This window comes from Sander lucioperca, chromosome 23 (assembly GCF_008315115.2).
Source record: "Sander lucioperca isolate FBNREF2018 chromosome 23, SLUC_FBN_1.2, whole genome shotgun sequence".
NCBI lineage: Eukaryota > Metazoa > Chordata > Actinopteri > Perciformes > Percidae > Sander > Sander lucioperca.
Window position 1 is genome coordinate 14,435,661 of NC_050195.1, and position 15,399 is coordinate 14,451,059.

At 42.0% G+C, this 15,399-nt stretch overlaps 1 protein-coding gene across 15 annotated transcripts in view; it reads right to left on the reverse strand.

Annotated features, from left to right (window-relative positions):
* The window catches only part of svila (supervillin a), a 160,174-nt gene that overhangs the window by 29,513 nt on the left and 115,262 nt on the right, over window positions 1-15,399 (reverse strand). For all 15 annotated transcript variants that reach the window (XM_031298250.2, XM_031298242.2, XM_031298252.2 and 12 more), the window contains 2 exons: window positions 12,226-12,403; window positions 11,236-11,408 (listed from right to left, as the gene is read on the reverse strand). In XM_031298250.2, coding sequence (XP_031154110.1) covers window positions 11,236-11,408; window positions 12,226-12,403 — 351 coding nt within the window. The remainder of the gene's footprint in view (window positions 1-11,235; window positions 11,409-12,225; window positions 12,404-15,399) is intronic.

Below are 15,399 nucleotides of genomic sequence, written 5' to 3' on the forward strand. Positions count from 1 at the left end.
TACGAGGCTTTCATTTAGGTGCCCATTACAAACCGAACGATTCGTTGGACTAATCCCATATCGTTTTTAAAAAAAGAGCTTAAATTATGTGAAATATAATTTTCTCAGTGCCGCTGCACTCAACAAGGCAGCCCAAATGATGAAACAGGCAATGTGCTGTCTGCCCTTCCCATCTCCTAAAGAAAAACACACTACTCCAGTCAGGCATGATATGCTGAGCTCGTTGCAATATGGTTGACAAGGATTTAAAGTATGTCTGAATTTAATAACCTGATGGCGAGATGAATAAAAGTTCTAGTATGTATGTATGTATGCTCATATATAGCCTAGTCTACATTTAGGCAACATCTACATACTTGTTTAATTTATTACAGCAAAGGAATGCAGAAAGTTAAGTTGGTCAGAATCAAGCATATATAATATCATGAAATAATTTAGTTTAGGCTATGCCTTGGTCTCTCTCTCTCTCTCTCTCTCTCTCTCTGTCTTCAATGAATTGAAGGATATACTGGTACAATAGCATTAACAGTGACACTATGATATTTAGGAACTGATATTGTTTTAATACTATAGAGAAAGCAGGCTATATTAATGGTAAAGAATAGAGCGCTTCGGATACCTTACTAGGAGAGCTATTTCTTGTATTTCACTCGTTTACACTAGCTAGACTATTGTTTTCTATAGCCACATAAAATATTCCTTTATCTTTACCTCAAGTAAATGTAGCTGAAGTGAAGCAAGTAAAAGTCATTAACAACAGCTTACAATTTCACTCTGTATCACTCACTGTGTGTGTGGTAGCAAGTCCAAACCAAAGATTAGCGACGAGACAAGATAAATCCTGCAGCTACTGCAACACAGCGGTCTGCAGCGTTCTGAAAGCTGCCAGTTTAAACCAATGAGAAGAGACCAGACGGTGGATCATCTTCATAGCCATTGACTCTTTGTACTTCTGTCTAACTTTCGACTTTCCGTCTTTTTTGTAGCTGGATATATTATTTGTTGTTTCTAATTATGAATTTGGATAATGCTACAGTTGCATTTTGAGTGAGAAATCAGCGAAAACAACATTTTATTTCTCTGATTTACTGCTTTGTTTTAATGCTGCCTGGCGCTCGTTCTCTTCAGTAACTCTCGACCTCGCTCGTCCACATACTGTTACCCTGCAAGCAGTTATGACGGGGTCCAAGCCACCCACGCCAGTCGCCCCCGACGCCCAGGGGGAGCGTGCGAAAGCGGAACCCAAAGCCTGGCGGTGGGGAGGAAAACGTCAGTAAATATCGAGAGGTGTGAGTCGCGAGATCTGCGGTACATTGCCGTTGCAAGTGTAGTGGTTAACAGTTCATCTCCATGCATATACAGACTACCTTTAACAATTCTCTACAATAAAACTTCTTAACCCCCCTGACCACAGGGACAGCAGAGAGAAATGAGAGTGACTGAGAGGGTGGAGGGGGGAGGCAGGTGTGGTGGTTGAAGGAGCAGGGGAGGTGGTCAGGTTGTTGTAAATGGTGTCATAGGCGCTGATTTATGTTTTCCTCTGTGGGTGCTCACAGGCGCACGCCCTTATAAAAAAAATAAAAAAGTAGTCAAAAATTGTTTGCATTTCAGAACCTTAGGAAATGGACAGCGTCAGATGCGAACACACACGCCTATTTACTCTATAATTTAGCCGTAAACAACTCAGGACAGCGCCACTTCTCACAAATACAGATGGGATTGGAGATGAAACGTTTAACTTACACGTAACGAACAGCTTCGTCGGAAATTAAGAATCAATGCCACCAACATAACCAATCACACTATGACAGACGCTCCACTTAGCACCAACTGCAATGTTTAATTGCACGGTATCGGTGCCTATGAATGGTGTCGATTTTGGATTGAAAACGTGAGAGAAAAGAGTTGCCCTTGTCCACTGTGAAGGTTGTAGAAACTTTGTCAGGTGGGTTAAGAAGATGGTTTATTATTGTAAAAAACCAGGGGAGCATGCAAAAGCAAAAACCAAAATGTAACGGTAGGAGGCAAACCTCAGTAAATATTGAGAAGTGTGAGCTGCAAGGTCTGTGGTACATTCCCAATGCAAATATTCCATTAACATCGATTGAGTAAAAGGGACAAAACTGGTCTACGTTGATTATAGTGCCCCCTAACGACCAATCTTCGCCAAATTTGGTAGCAAGCCTCAAAGCAGCATGCCGAACGAGCACCACAAGTTTCGTGTTGATTGCATTTACAGTGGAAGAGATATTGCAATTGGAAATTTCCCATTTAAATGCATTGAGTTATTGGCCAAAACAAATAAACGTTGCTTATAGCGCCCCCTAATGGCCGATCTTTGCCATATTTGGTACAGAGCATTTTAGTGGGATGTTGAACAATGGTCTCAAGTTCTTTGCTGATAACATTTAATTTGGCCGAGATATGATATGATACGTGTGTGGTAGCTAGCTAGGAAAAAGTGTTTGGTCGTCAAATGGGCATACTTTAACGTAGCAAAATTCCTTGAGTAACTTTTGGCCAGGTCCATCTGGAGATGCTACCTACCAGGTTTCGTGCTGATCCGTCGCACGGCCTAGGACGAGTTCAAAAAAGTTGGTTTTGCGCATTGTGCGATATTGCCAAAAAGATTTTAGGCAGAAATGGGCATGGCCTATATCATGTGATTCAGCTTGATTCAAGGAACACGTGGATGTAAGGATTTCTAATGTGCGATGTGTAATGTGGGAGTTAAAGGCAAAAAACCATTATAGCGTCACCTAGTGGTCCACATGCGTAATTTTTGTAAATTTAAAGTTCACATTAGTGTAAGTGGTGAATCTAGACTTGGGTCCCATAGGCCACGCCCACTTTGACCCCTCAGTACCCCACTCTAGAGATGTTCTCAGAAGTGTCCCTAGATGGTACACATAAAATTTTGTAAAAATCGGATGAGCCGTTGAGGATATAAACTTTTTGTACTTGTAGCGCCCCCTAGTGACCAATTTTCATAACACGCGTGGGGGACCTCCAGAGGGTCATGACAAACAAGAATCTAAAGTTTGGCGTTGATAGCATTTATTTTGGCTGAGATATGGCAAAGTTGGTGTTTTAATAGTTAGCTACACAAATTTGTTCATGCGTAATATGCGCAATTTTTATCCTATAAAAATTATTTTTATTAGCTTTTTGTCATGTCGGTCTGGAGATGCTACGGTCCAAGTTTCGTGCAGATCGATCGCACGGTCTAGGAGGAGAACGAAAAAGTAGGTTTTTGATAAATCGCGATTTTTCACGCATAAAAGTCTAGGCGGAAATGGGCGTGGCCTATATCACGTGATTCAGTTGGATCCAGGGAACGCGTCGATATACGGTTTTTAAATGTCCGGTGTGGGAGTTATAGGGACAAACGCGTTTTTTCTGCTATAGCGCCACCTAGTGGTGGAAGTGGGTCAATTTTTGCGCCTGAGGTCCTTGCGGAGTTTGGGACAAGTCCTGAAAACGGCAACCCCCCACCATGTACAGTTTAGGCTGTAGTCAGAGTTTTAGGCGGAGAAGAATAATGGAAAAAAAAAATCAGTAGAAAAACAATAGGGTTCCACAGCCCTGCTGTGCGAACGGCATAGCTCTTGCTACCGCCGGTTCTTGCAGACTTGGGCTTGGACCCCTAATTATTCTTCTCCGCCTAAAACTCCGACTACAGCCTAAACCGTACATGGTGGGGAGTTGCCGTTTTCAGGACTGGTCCCAAACTCCGCAAGGACCTCAGGCGCAAAAATTGACCCACGTCCACCACTAGGTGGCGCTATAGCAGAAAAAACGCGTTTGGCCCTATAACTCCCACACCGTACACCTCACATTTAAAAACCATATATCCACGTGTTCCCTGGATCCAACTGAATCACGTGATATAAGCCACGGCCATTTCCGCCTAGACTTTTATGCGTGAAAAATCGCGATTTATCAAAAACCTACTTTTTCGAACTCCTCCTAGACCGTGCGACCGATCTGCACGAAACTTGGACCGTAGCATCTCCAGACCGACCTGACAAAAAGTTAATAAAAATAATCTTTATAGGATAAAAATTGCGCATATTACGCACGAACAAATTTGTGTAGCTAACTATGAAAACACCAACTTTGCCATATCTCAGCCAAAATAAAGGCTATCAACGCCAAACTTTAGATTCTTGTTTGCCATGACCCTCTGGAGGTGCCCCACGCGTTTTATGAAGATTGGTCACTAGGGGGCGCTACAAGTACAAAAAGTTTATATCTCATGAACGGCTCATCCGATTTTTACAAAATTTGATGGGCACCATCTAGGGACACTCCTGAGGCCATGTCTAGAGTGGGGAACTGAGGGGTCAAAGTGGGCGTGGCCTATGGGACCCAAGTCTAGATTCACCACTTACACTAATGTGAACAACTTTAAATTTACAGGGTAGATAGACAATGGGTCATGGACCACACCTACCAAAACTTACACGTGGACCACTAGGTGGCGCTATAATGTTTTTTTGCCTTTAACTCCCACAGTACACATCGCCCATTAGAAATCCTTACATCTACGTGTTCCTTGAATCACGCTGAATCACATGATATAGGCCACGCCCATTTTTGCTTAAAATCTTTTTCGCAATATCGCGCAATGCGCAAAACCAACTTTTTCGAACTCGTCCTAGGCCGTGCGACGGATCAGCTCGGTAGGGAGCATCTCCAGATGGACCTGACCAAAAGTTACTCAAGGAATTTTGCTACGTTAAAGTATGCGCATTTGATGACCAAACAAATTTTCATAGCTAGCTACCACATACGTATCATATCATATCTCGGCCAAATTAAATGTTATCAGCTAGGAACTTGGGATCATTGTTCAACATGCCACTATGATGCTCTGTACCAAATTTGGCGAAGATCGGCCTTTAGGGGGCGCTATAAGCAACGTTTATTTGTTATGGCCAATAACTCAATGCATTTGAATGGGAAATTTGCATATGCAATATCTCTGCCACGGTAAAAGCAATCACCACGAAACCTATGGTGCTCGTTCGGCATGCGGCTCTGAGGCTCAGTACCAAATTTGGCGAAGATCGGCCATTAGGGGGGCGCTATAATCAACGTATACATGTTTTGGCCCTTTTACTCAATTTTAATGGGATATTTGCAATGGAAATGTACCACAGACCTTGCAGCTCACACTTCTCAATATTTACTGACGTTTGTCTCTTACCGTTAGGTTTTGGTTTTTACTTTTGCTTGCTCCTTTGGTTTTTTACAATAAAACAAACTTCTTAACCCACCTGACAAAGTTTCTACAACCTTCACAGTGGACAAATTCAACTCTTTTCTCTCACTTTTTCAATCCAAAATCTAGGTATAGGTATATCGAGAGGCGCGAGCCGCGACGTCTGCGGTACGTCGCCGTTGCAAACGTAGCGGTCAACATTTCACCTCCACGCATATACAGATCCCCTTTAAAAATGATATACGGATAGGATTGGAGATGAAACGTTCAACTGACACGTTACCGCGATCAGCTTCGTGGGAAATTAAGAATCAATGTCACCAACATAACCAATCACACTATGACAGACTCTCCACTTAGCACCAACTGCAATGTTTAATTGTAAATGAATGTAGCCTACTGGCAGTCTGGCACACGTGGGTGCTCAGTATTTTCATCAGCGCCTATGAATGGTGTTGATTTTGGATTGAAAAAGTGAGAGAAAAGAGTTTCATTTGTCCACTGTGAAGGTTGTGGAAACTTTGTCAGGTGGCTTAAGAAGTTTGTTTATTGTAAAAAACCAGTCAGAACATCAGTAAATATTGAGAAGTGTGAGCTGCAAGGTCTGTGGTACATTTACATTACAAATATCCCATTAGCATTGAGTAAAAGGGCCAAAACTGGTCTACGTTGATTATAATGCCCCCTAATGGCCGATCTTTGCCAAATTTGGTACCGAGTCTCAAAGCGGCATGCCGAACGAGCCCCACAAGTTTCGTGTTGATTGCATTTACTGTGGCAGAGATATTGCAATTGCAAATTTCCCATTAAAATGCATTGAGTTATTGGCCAAAACAAATAAACGTTTCTTATAGCGCCCACTAAAGGCCGATCTTCGCCGAATTTGGTACAGAGCATCGTAGTGGGATGTTGAACAAGGATCTCAAGATCTTTGCTGATAACATTTAATTTGGCCGAGATATGATATGATACGTGTGTGGTAGCTAGCTATGAAAATTTGTTTGGTCGTCAAATACGCATACTTTAACGTAGGAAAATTCCTTGAGTAACTTTTAGTCACATCCATCTGGAGATGCTACATACCAGGTTTCGTGCTGATCCGTCGCATGGCCTAGGACGTGGCCGGATGGGCGTGGCCTATATCATGTGATTCAGCTTGATTTAAGGAACACGTTGATGTATGGTTTTCTAATGTGCGATGTGTAATGTGGGAGTTAAAGGCAAAAAACATTATAGCGCCACCTAGTGGTCCACATGTGTAATTTTTGGTAGGTGTGGTCCATGACCCATTGTCTATCTACAATGTAAATTTAAAGTTGTTCATGTTAGTGTAAGTAGTAAATTTAGACCTGGGTCCCATAGGCCACACCCACTTTGACCCCTCATTACTTCAAGGGTTGGCCTCAAGAGATGGTACAAGATGTTACCCAACAAATTCTGTAAAAATCGGATGAGCGGTTCATGAGATATAAACTTTTTGTACTTGTAGCGCCCCCTAGTGACCAACTTTCGTAAAACGTGTGAGCGACCTCCAGAGGGTCATGACAAACATGAATCTAAAGTTTGGCGTTGATAGCATTTATTTTGGCTGAGATATGGCAAAGTTGCTGTTTTCATAGTTAGCTACACAAATTTGCTTGTACGTAATATGCACAATTTTTATTCTATCAAAATAATTTCTATTAACTTTTTGTCGGGCCCACCTGGAGATGCTACCTGCCAAATTTCGTGCCGATCGGTCCCACGGTCTAGGAGGAGTTCGAAAAAGTAGATTTTTGATAAATTGCGATTTTTCATGCATAAAAGTTTAGGCGGAAATGGGCGTGGCCTATATCACGTGATTCAGTTGGATCCAGGGAACACGTGGATGTATGGTTTTTGAATGTACAGTGTACGGTGTGGGAGTTATAGGGCTAAATGCGTTTTTTCTGCTATAGCACCACCTAGTGGTGGAAGTGGGTCTATTTTTGCGCCTGAGGTCCTTGCAGAGTTCTCGACCATTCCTGAAAATGCCAACCCCCCACCATGTACGGTTTAGTAATTAGGGTTCTACAGCCCTGCTGTGCGAACGGCATAGCTTTTCTTCTCGGGCTTGGACCCCTAATTATTTTGATAGGATAAAAATTGCGCATATTAGCTAACTATGAAAACACCAACTTCGCCATATCTCAGCCAAAATAAATGCTATCAACGGCAAACTTTAAATTCTTGTTTTCCGTGACCCTCTGGGGGTCCCACACACGTTTTACGAAAATTGGTCACTAGGGGGCGCTACAAGTACAAAAAGTTTATATCTCATGAATTGCTCATCCGATTTTTACAAAATGTGTTGGGTACCATCTAGGGCAAGGGTGTCAAACTCAATTTCACTAAGTGCCACACTGGAAATGACGATCACAATAAGAGTTTATTGACATGCTTATATTTAGCAAAAAAAGTCAATTAACTTTGTATTATTGCATGTCTCATATAGCTTTCTCACATACAGTTTGGTCGACTAAAACCCTAAAAAAGTCAGCAAAAAAGTTTCTTAGCCATCGTAGAATTTAGCAAGTCATGAAAAACAAACATTATATTTTTAAAAGCAGCTGCCACCCAGCCGACTAACAACAACCTGTTTCACAGCCTGAATGTTAAAAAAAACTCAATGCTTTTGCGGAGTATTCTGAGTCTTAAAGTCGGCAAATCTGTTAAATTCTGCACGGCAGTGTCGCATAATTACAGTATGAAAAACAGTTTCCTGATTTTTGCTGCGAACCTAAATTGAAATGCGGGCCGGATAAAAATTTGCAATGGGCCGGATTTGGCCCCCGGGCCCTGAGTTTGACACATGTGATAATGTTTTTTTGCCTTTAACTTCCACATTACACATCGCACATTAGAAATCCTTACATCCACGTGTTCCTTGAATCAAGCTGAATCACATGATATAGGCCATGCCCATTTTAGGGGTCCAAGCCCGAGTCTGCAAGAACCGGCGGTAGCAAGAGCTACGCCGTTCGCACAGCAGGGCTGTGGAACCCTATTGTTTTTCTACTGATTTTTCTTCTTCTTCATTATTCTTCTCCGTCTAAAACTCCGACTACAGCCTAAACCGTACATGGTGGGGGGTTGCCATTTTCAGGACTGGTCCGAAACGCCGCAAGGACCTCAGGCGCAAAAATTGACCCACGTCCACCACTAGGTGGCGCTATAGCAGAAAAAACACATTTTGCCCTATAAATCCCACACCGTACACCTGACATTTAAAAACCATATATCCAAGCATTCCCTGGATCCAACTGAATCACGTGATATAGGCCACACCCATTTCCACCTAGACTTTTATGTGTGAAAAATCGCGATTTATCAAAAACCTACTTTTTCGATCTCCTCCTAGACCGTGCGACCGATCTGCACGAAACTTTGACCTTAGCATCTCCAGACCGACCTGACAGAAAGTTAATAAAAAGAATTTTTCTAGGATAAAAATTGCGCATATTACGCACGAACAAATTTGTGTAGCTAACTATGAAAACACCAACTTTGCCATATCTCAGCCAAAATAAATGCCATCAACGCCAACCTTTAGATTCTTGTTTGACATGACCCTCTGGAGGTCCCCCACGCGTTTTACGAAAATTGGTCACTAGGAGGCGCTACAAGTACGAAAGGTTTATATCTCATGAACGGCTCATTCGATTTTTACAAAATTTGATGGGTACCATCTAGGGCCACTCCTGAGGCCATCTCTAGAGTGGGGTACTGAGGGGTCAAAGTGGGCGTGGCCTATGGGACCCAAGTCTAGATTCACCACTTACACTAATGTGAACAACTTTAAATTTACAGGGTAGATAGACAATGGGTCATGGACCACACCTACCAAAAATTACACATGTGGACCACTAGGTGGCGCTATAATGTTTTTTGCCTTTAACTCCCACATTACACATCGCACATTAGAAATCCTTACATCCACGTGTTCCTTGAATCTGTCTGAATCACATGATATAGGCCACGCCCATTTTTGCTTAAAATCTTTTTCACAATATCGCGCAATACCAACTTTTTCGAACTCGTCCTAGGCCGTGCGACGGATCAGCTCGAAACCTGGTAGGTAGCATCTCCAGATGGACCTGACCAAAAGTTACTCAAGGAATTTTGCTACGTTAAAGTATGCGCATTTGACGACCAAACAAATTTTCATAGCTAGCTACCCCACACATATATCATATCTCGGCCAAATTAAATGTTATCAGCAAGGAACTTGAGGTCATTGTTCAACATGCCACTGTGATGATCTGTACCAAATTTGGCGAAGATCGGCCTTTAGGGGGCACTATAAGCAACGTTTATTTGTTTTGGCCAATAACTCAATGCATTTAAATGGGAAATTTGCATATGCAATATCTCTGCCACAGTAAAAGCAATCACCACGAAACTTGTAGTGCTCGTTCGGCATGCGGCTCTGAGGCTCTTTACCAAATTTGGCGAAGGTCGGCCATTAGGGGGCGCTATAATCAACGTAGACATGTTTTGGCACTTTAACTCAATCACTGTTAATGACATATTTGCAATGGGATTGTACCACAGACCTTGTAGCTCACACTTCTCAATATTTACTGATATTTACCTCCTACCGTTACGTTTTGGTTTTTGCTTTTGCGTGCTCCCCTAGCAACTCTTTTCTCTCACTTTTTCAATCAAAAATCAACACCATTCATAGGCGCCGATACTGTGGGTGCTCCGGAGTTCGAGCACCCACAGAAAATACTGAGCACCCACGTGTGCCAGACTGCCAGTGGGCTACATTCATTTAAAATTAAACATTGCAGTTGGTGCTAAGTGGAGCTTCTGTCATAGTGTGATTGGTTATGTCGGTGACATTGATTCTTAATTTCCCACGAAGCTGATCGCGGTTACGTGTCAGTTAAACTTTTCATCTCCAATGCTATCTGTATCTGTGAGAAGTGGCGCTGTCCTGAGATGAAACCTACTTTACGGCTTAATTATCGAATTAATAGGCGTGTGTGTTCGCGTCGGCCGCCGTCCATTTCCTAAGGTTCTGAAATGCAAACCATTTTTGACTACTTTTTTTTAAAGGGCGTGCGCCTGTGAGCACCCACGGAGGAAAACATAAATCAGCGACTATGACACCATTTACAACAACCTGACCATCTCCCCTGCTCCTTCAACCACCACACCTGCCTCCCCCCTCCACCCTCTCAGTCACTCTCTCATTTCTCTCTGCTGTCCCCTGTGGTCAGGGGGGTTAAGAAGTTTGTTTATTGTAGAGAATTGTTAAAGGTAGTCTGTGTATGCATGGAGATCAACTGTTAACCACTACGTTTGCAACAGCAATGTACCGCAGACGTCGCTGCTCACACCGTAACGCAGACCTTGCGGAACAAACCTCTCGATATTCACCAATGTTTGCCCCCCCACGTAATGCTTTAGGTCCCGCTTTGGCGCAGCTCCCTGGGTCATCGGGGGCGAGTGGCGCAGCTTCCCGGGGCGTCGGGGGCGACTGGCATTGGAGGCTTGGGCCCCGTCATAACTGCTTGCAGTTCTAGTTTTATTTTGTTTTTATCGACTTTGAATGTACTGAATGACTGTGTGTTTTACAATACCAAAAGTACTGTTTATTTACATGGAGTCTGGTGACTTTGGCGATAACGATTTCAGGGCTGTTTCATGTTAAACAAGAAGGATCTTATTCTTTATAAAAATACTCGACCTTTGTAGGGATCCTTTCATAGTGTTGTCAGACACTTGTGTTGTATGTCAGTGGTAAAACAAGCACTTTTAGTGGACGGAAATTGAAGGTGCACAATTACCATTTAACGTTACATTGCAGCTTGTTTCGCCTTGCTTAATACTGGACCAATTAAAAAAAAAAAAAAAAAATCCCATCAGTCACTTAGACACAAAACATATATTAAGAGTTTTTGACAAGGGACCCTGTCATTTTGTATCCCTTAGTGTTTTGTTCTCATGCTTTTTCTAGCTCATCATCCACCCTTACTCACTCTTCTCAGCCTTCATCCTCTTGCTCTCCAGCAGGCCAATGTTGAGCCTCTGCTCTGTGTACTCATGTCTGATGTCCTCCCTGGCAGCCAGCATCTTCAGAGGGTTCCGAGATGATTGGACGTTACGCATTGGGCGCACCGCTCGCCTGTGTTGCACCATCTCTGAGGTCAGCCTGGGGAGAGATCAGAGGTGGAGGGGCATGGTTAACCAGCGAGAACAAAAGTACATATGTATAAATGACAACACCATAAGCCCATCATACACGTCTCTCCCCAGCACAACGCTTTTAAGGAGCCCTCCAGGAAGTTCAGGTAGTACTACAAAAATGGCAAACACACTATATAGTGCACTATTTCCGTGATAGGGAACGGTTTCAAACACAGCTAAAATACTAAGATGGCGACGGCCAAAATGCTATCTCCTGGCTTCAAAGCGGCAGTCTACAAGCCAATGGGTGACGTCACTGATGCTACGCCCATTATTATTTTAGGGTCTATGGTGCAGGTGCACCTGTCTGTCTGTGTACGGTTGGAGCGGCCTGTTCACTTAACTGACCTTTGACCTGTAAGAGCATGAGCTTCTTTTAAGGCACGGCTTTCCCCATAGTTTCCCCATTTTCTAGTATAGACATCCAATCTGGAAAACCGTTTTTTCAATTTTTTTTCAAACGCCGCCACCCTAGCCATCTCACAAGCCCACTCCTGGATAGTCGGCAGCCCTTCATTCTTCCATCCTCTTAAAAGAATCTGTCTGGCTATCATTAAACTAGTCTGGACCCAGCTTCTTATGTGCTATCTATCCCGTTTAGGATTGACCCATCTCCCAGAACAAATAATCTTGGGCTGAATGGAACCTGGGTCCCTGCACTCTGACATAGGTTATCATGTATCCCGGTCCAAATCACAGGACCATAGGACATGAAGTAATTGGCCGTCCTCTGTCTGTCAGGGTTCCTATTGAAAATGTGACCTGTGGCACTGAGAGTTTACCTTGGCACCTGGGGACTGAAAATGGCGTCAAAGTCGTCGTCTATCTCCACCTTGTTGGTGGTGGAGGGGAGCTCCTCCACGTGGCGGTAGAATTTGGAAAAAGTTTCGTCGTCGAGGCTCATCACTTCCTTTACCTTCTTCTGGGTAACGGTGATGGTTGCTTCTGGCAGTCCAGACACTGAGGAGGGACAGGATCACACAATAATCACACGTCATTGAAGTTAGTACTACAGACAATCTGCCAAAGCCTGTGCAAGCATCACTGCACTTATGTTTTGCTAAGATGTGCTTATTTATTGCTTATTTATTGAGAATTGAGAAATTAAGATTGTAACTTTGATTTGTGAAGAAAACTTGAAATAACAGAATTTTGCTTCTATGCATGCACCCTCCAGATTTGTATTTATCAAACCCCATTTTTGAAACTATTAATGACTCATTTTTTCTTAATTTTTTTGCCTCTCTAAATGGTAGATTTTAATGTTGCATTTGCAGGGTGCATTTCATTCTGCACAGAACTGAAATTGTCTGCAGACAAATGATAAATGCATGACCTGGACCTGATGTGGAAGATAAGAGCAATGTGGAAGACGTGTGGAAATGTAGTTGTTGTTCACCGTTTAATTCTCTCAGTCCATATGTTGTTTGGCTGTGCTGTAAACAGATACACAAAATGCTCTTCTTTTGTTGCACATCTTTTAGGGCTGCACAATTTATCGCAATTTTATTAAAATCCCAATATGGACTAGTGCAATATCCAAATCAAATAACATTTATGTAACAAGGTGCATGTGTTAAAGGCAAAATATGTGTCAAACCATTCGGAACTAGGTATTGTGGTTTGGTACAGATCCTCGCAAAAAAAATCACCTTATAATCATGAAAATGAGAATAATTATAGAAAAATGATCATTCCCTCCAATATCGTGAATCATCAGTCAAAATAAACAGAATTAGATATTTTCCTCATATCGTGCGGCCCCGATATCTTTTTTTAGATATATATTTATTATATATTTCTATTTCTTTAAGTATATTTGGACAGTAGAGATGCGACAGGAACCTAGAGGGGGAATCATGTGCTACAAAGGTCCTTGGCAAGAATCTAACCAGAGATGATGCGAGCTGGGACGATAAGCTTTTGTCCCGATTCGATTCTTTCACAATACATGGGCAGAGATTCACTATATATGGCAATTTTCATTTATTGCGATTTGATAGTATTGGGATTTTCTTTTCCTTCTTCAACAACAGTCATAATAGATAATAATAATACTACTCTTCTAGAGACAATATATCATGAGACATTTCTAAAAACTAATTGTTTTCTACAAATATTGCAAATCACATGTCAGTCAGTCATTCTGACATTTGTTATTTCATATGTTAAGAAGAACATAACATGGATTTTCTGCATTTTTTTTGCTGGACACGGACATGATGTAGTCGCCATAAAATATTAAAGCAGCCATATTATGCTCATTTTCAGGTTCATAATTGTATTTTAAGGTTGTACCAGAATAGGTTTACATGGTTTAATTTTCAAAAAACACCATATTTTTGTTGTACTGCACCGCTCGCTCTCACTGCTGCAGATCCCCTTTTTAGCTGGTCTCGGTTTTAGCTACAGAGTGAGACCTCTTTTCTTCTTCTTCTTCTGTATTATCTTTGATTGCACTGCACATGCCCAGTAGCTCAGATGTAGATCATGTCAGCTAGCTAGCTCCATAGACAGTAAAAGAAAGGCTGTTTCTCCAACTTCGGTCAGTTACAAGGCAGGATTAGCTGGGAGACTTCTAAATGAGGGCGCACATGGAAGTAGTTCTTTTGTAGATTATGGTGAACTTGTGTGTGTTGTAGCAGTGCTTTGCTATTGAGAACGAGGTAGCATGCTAGCGTTAGCATTAGCATTAGCATGCTAATGCTATGACTAATGGTTGCGTTAGCCTGCTCGTTTCGGCTTGTGACGTCACAAGCCGTGCCGATTTTGACCAGCTCACCCAGAGACTGAAGGCAGGACACATTCAGAAACCGTATCTCACTCTAAACACCATGGATGGATTTTTTTTAAAGTTTGTATGTGTGTGGAAGCACCAGAGACACAACATAACACCCCAAATCCCAGAAAAAGTGATTTTTTCATAATATGGGCACTTTAAGGTCAAACATTGGTAAAAAAAATATAAAAATAAATAAAAAGATATCAATTCTAGGGGAAATCGATTTTGAAAATAGCCGCAAAAATAATCATGATACATACGATTTTCAATTTTTTTTCAAAGCCACCACGGTGTTTTTATGCTCACAGGCTGCATCACTGAGTACCTTTACATGCACACCAATATTCCACTATTATTCCGAATATGACAATATTCTGAATTTGATACAGGTGTAAACAGCATATGCTTTAAACAGCATATTCTGGTAGGATATTCCGAATAAGGCCTTTTTCCAAACATAGCATTTTTTGATTAAGACATGGGTGATATGTCGGTATTATTCTGGTTTTAGAGGCATTCTTTGGACATGTATACAGAATATGCGTCTCAATCGGGAATTACCACAGTTTACGGCCTCCTGCCTGTTTATGACTTATGATCAGCTCTGTGCGTTGCTATGGTTTCTGTACACAAACCAACCAGCCAACAGTTTGCAAGGCTGCAGACCTGATAAGAAGGAGAAACACAGCTAATTTTAAACATCATCAAAGACTTGGATATCAACAGTGTTCACACGGTCCAAAAAGTCCGCCACCGCCGCTGGCAAACTTTGAAAAAGTCCTGTTTTGCACAGCTACATGTGAACGGGGAATATTAGTTAAATATTCACTTTCATTAGCATTTCATTACGGCACAAATCTTTTTATTCATTTTTCAGCTCCTACTACGTGTGCCATCTGTGTAACGTAGAGTTTTTCCTGTGTACCTCTACAACGTGTAATGGTAGACAGCCAATCACAGACATTAGTAGATCTTGGTAGAAGCATGCTGCGTGCTTATTGGCTCACTGACTCTGATGAGATTTAATCCTTAGGTATTGAAATTAGGTATTGCATGACGGGGCATTTTTCGATACTCAATTCTTTAGAGGCAATTCGGTCGGTGCCAGAAGTACTGAATTCGGTACCCAGCCCTATTGTATGGTTATAATGTGGGAACCGTTTTTTCATGGTGT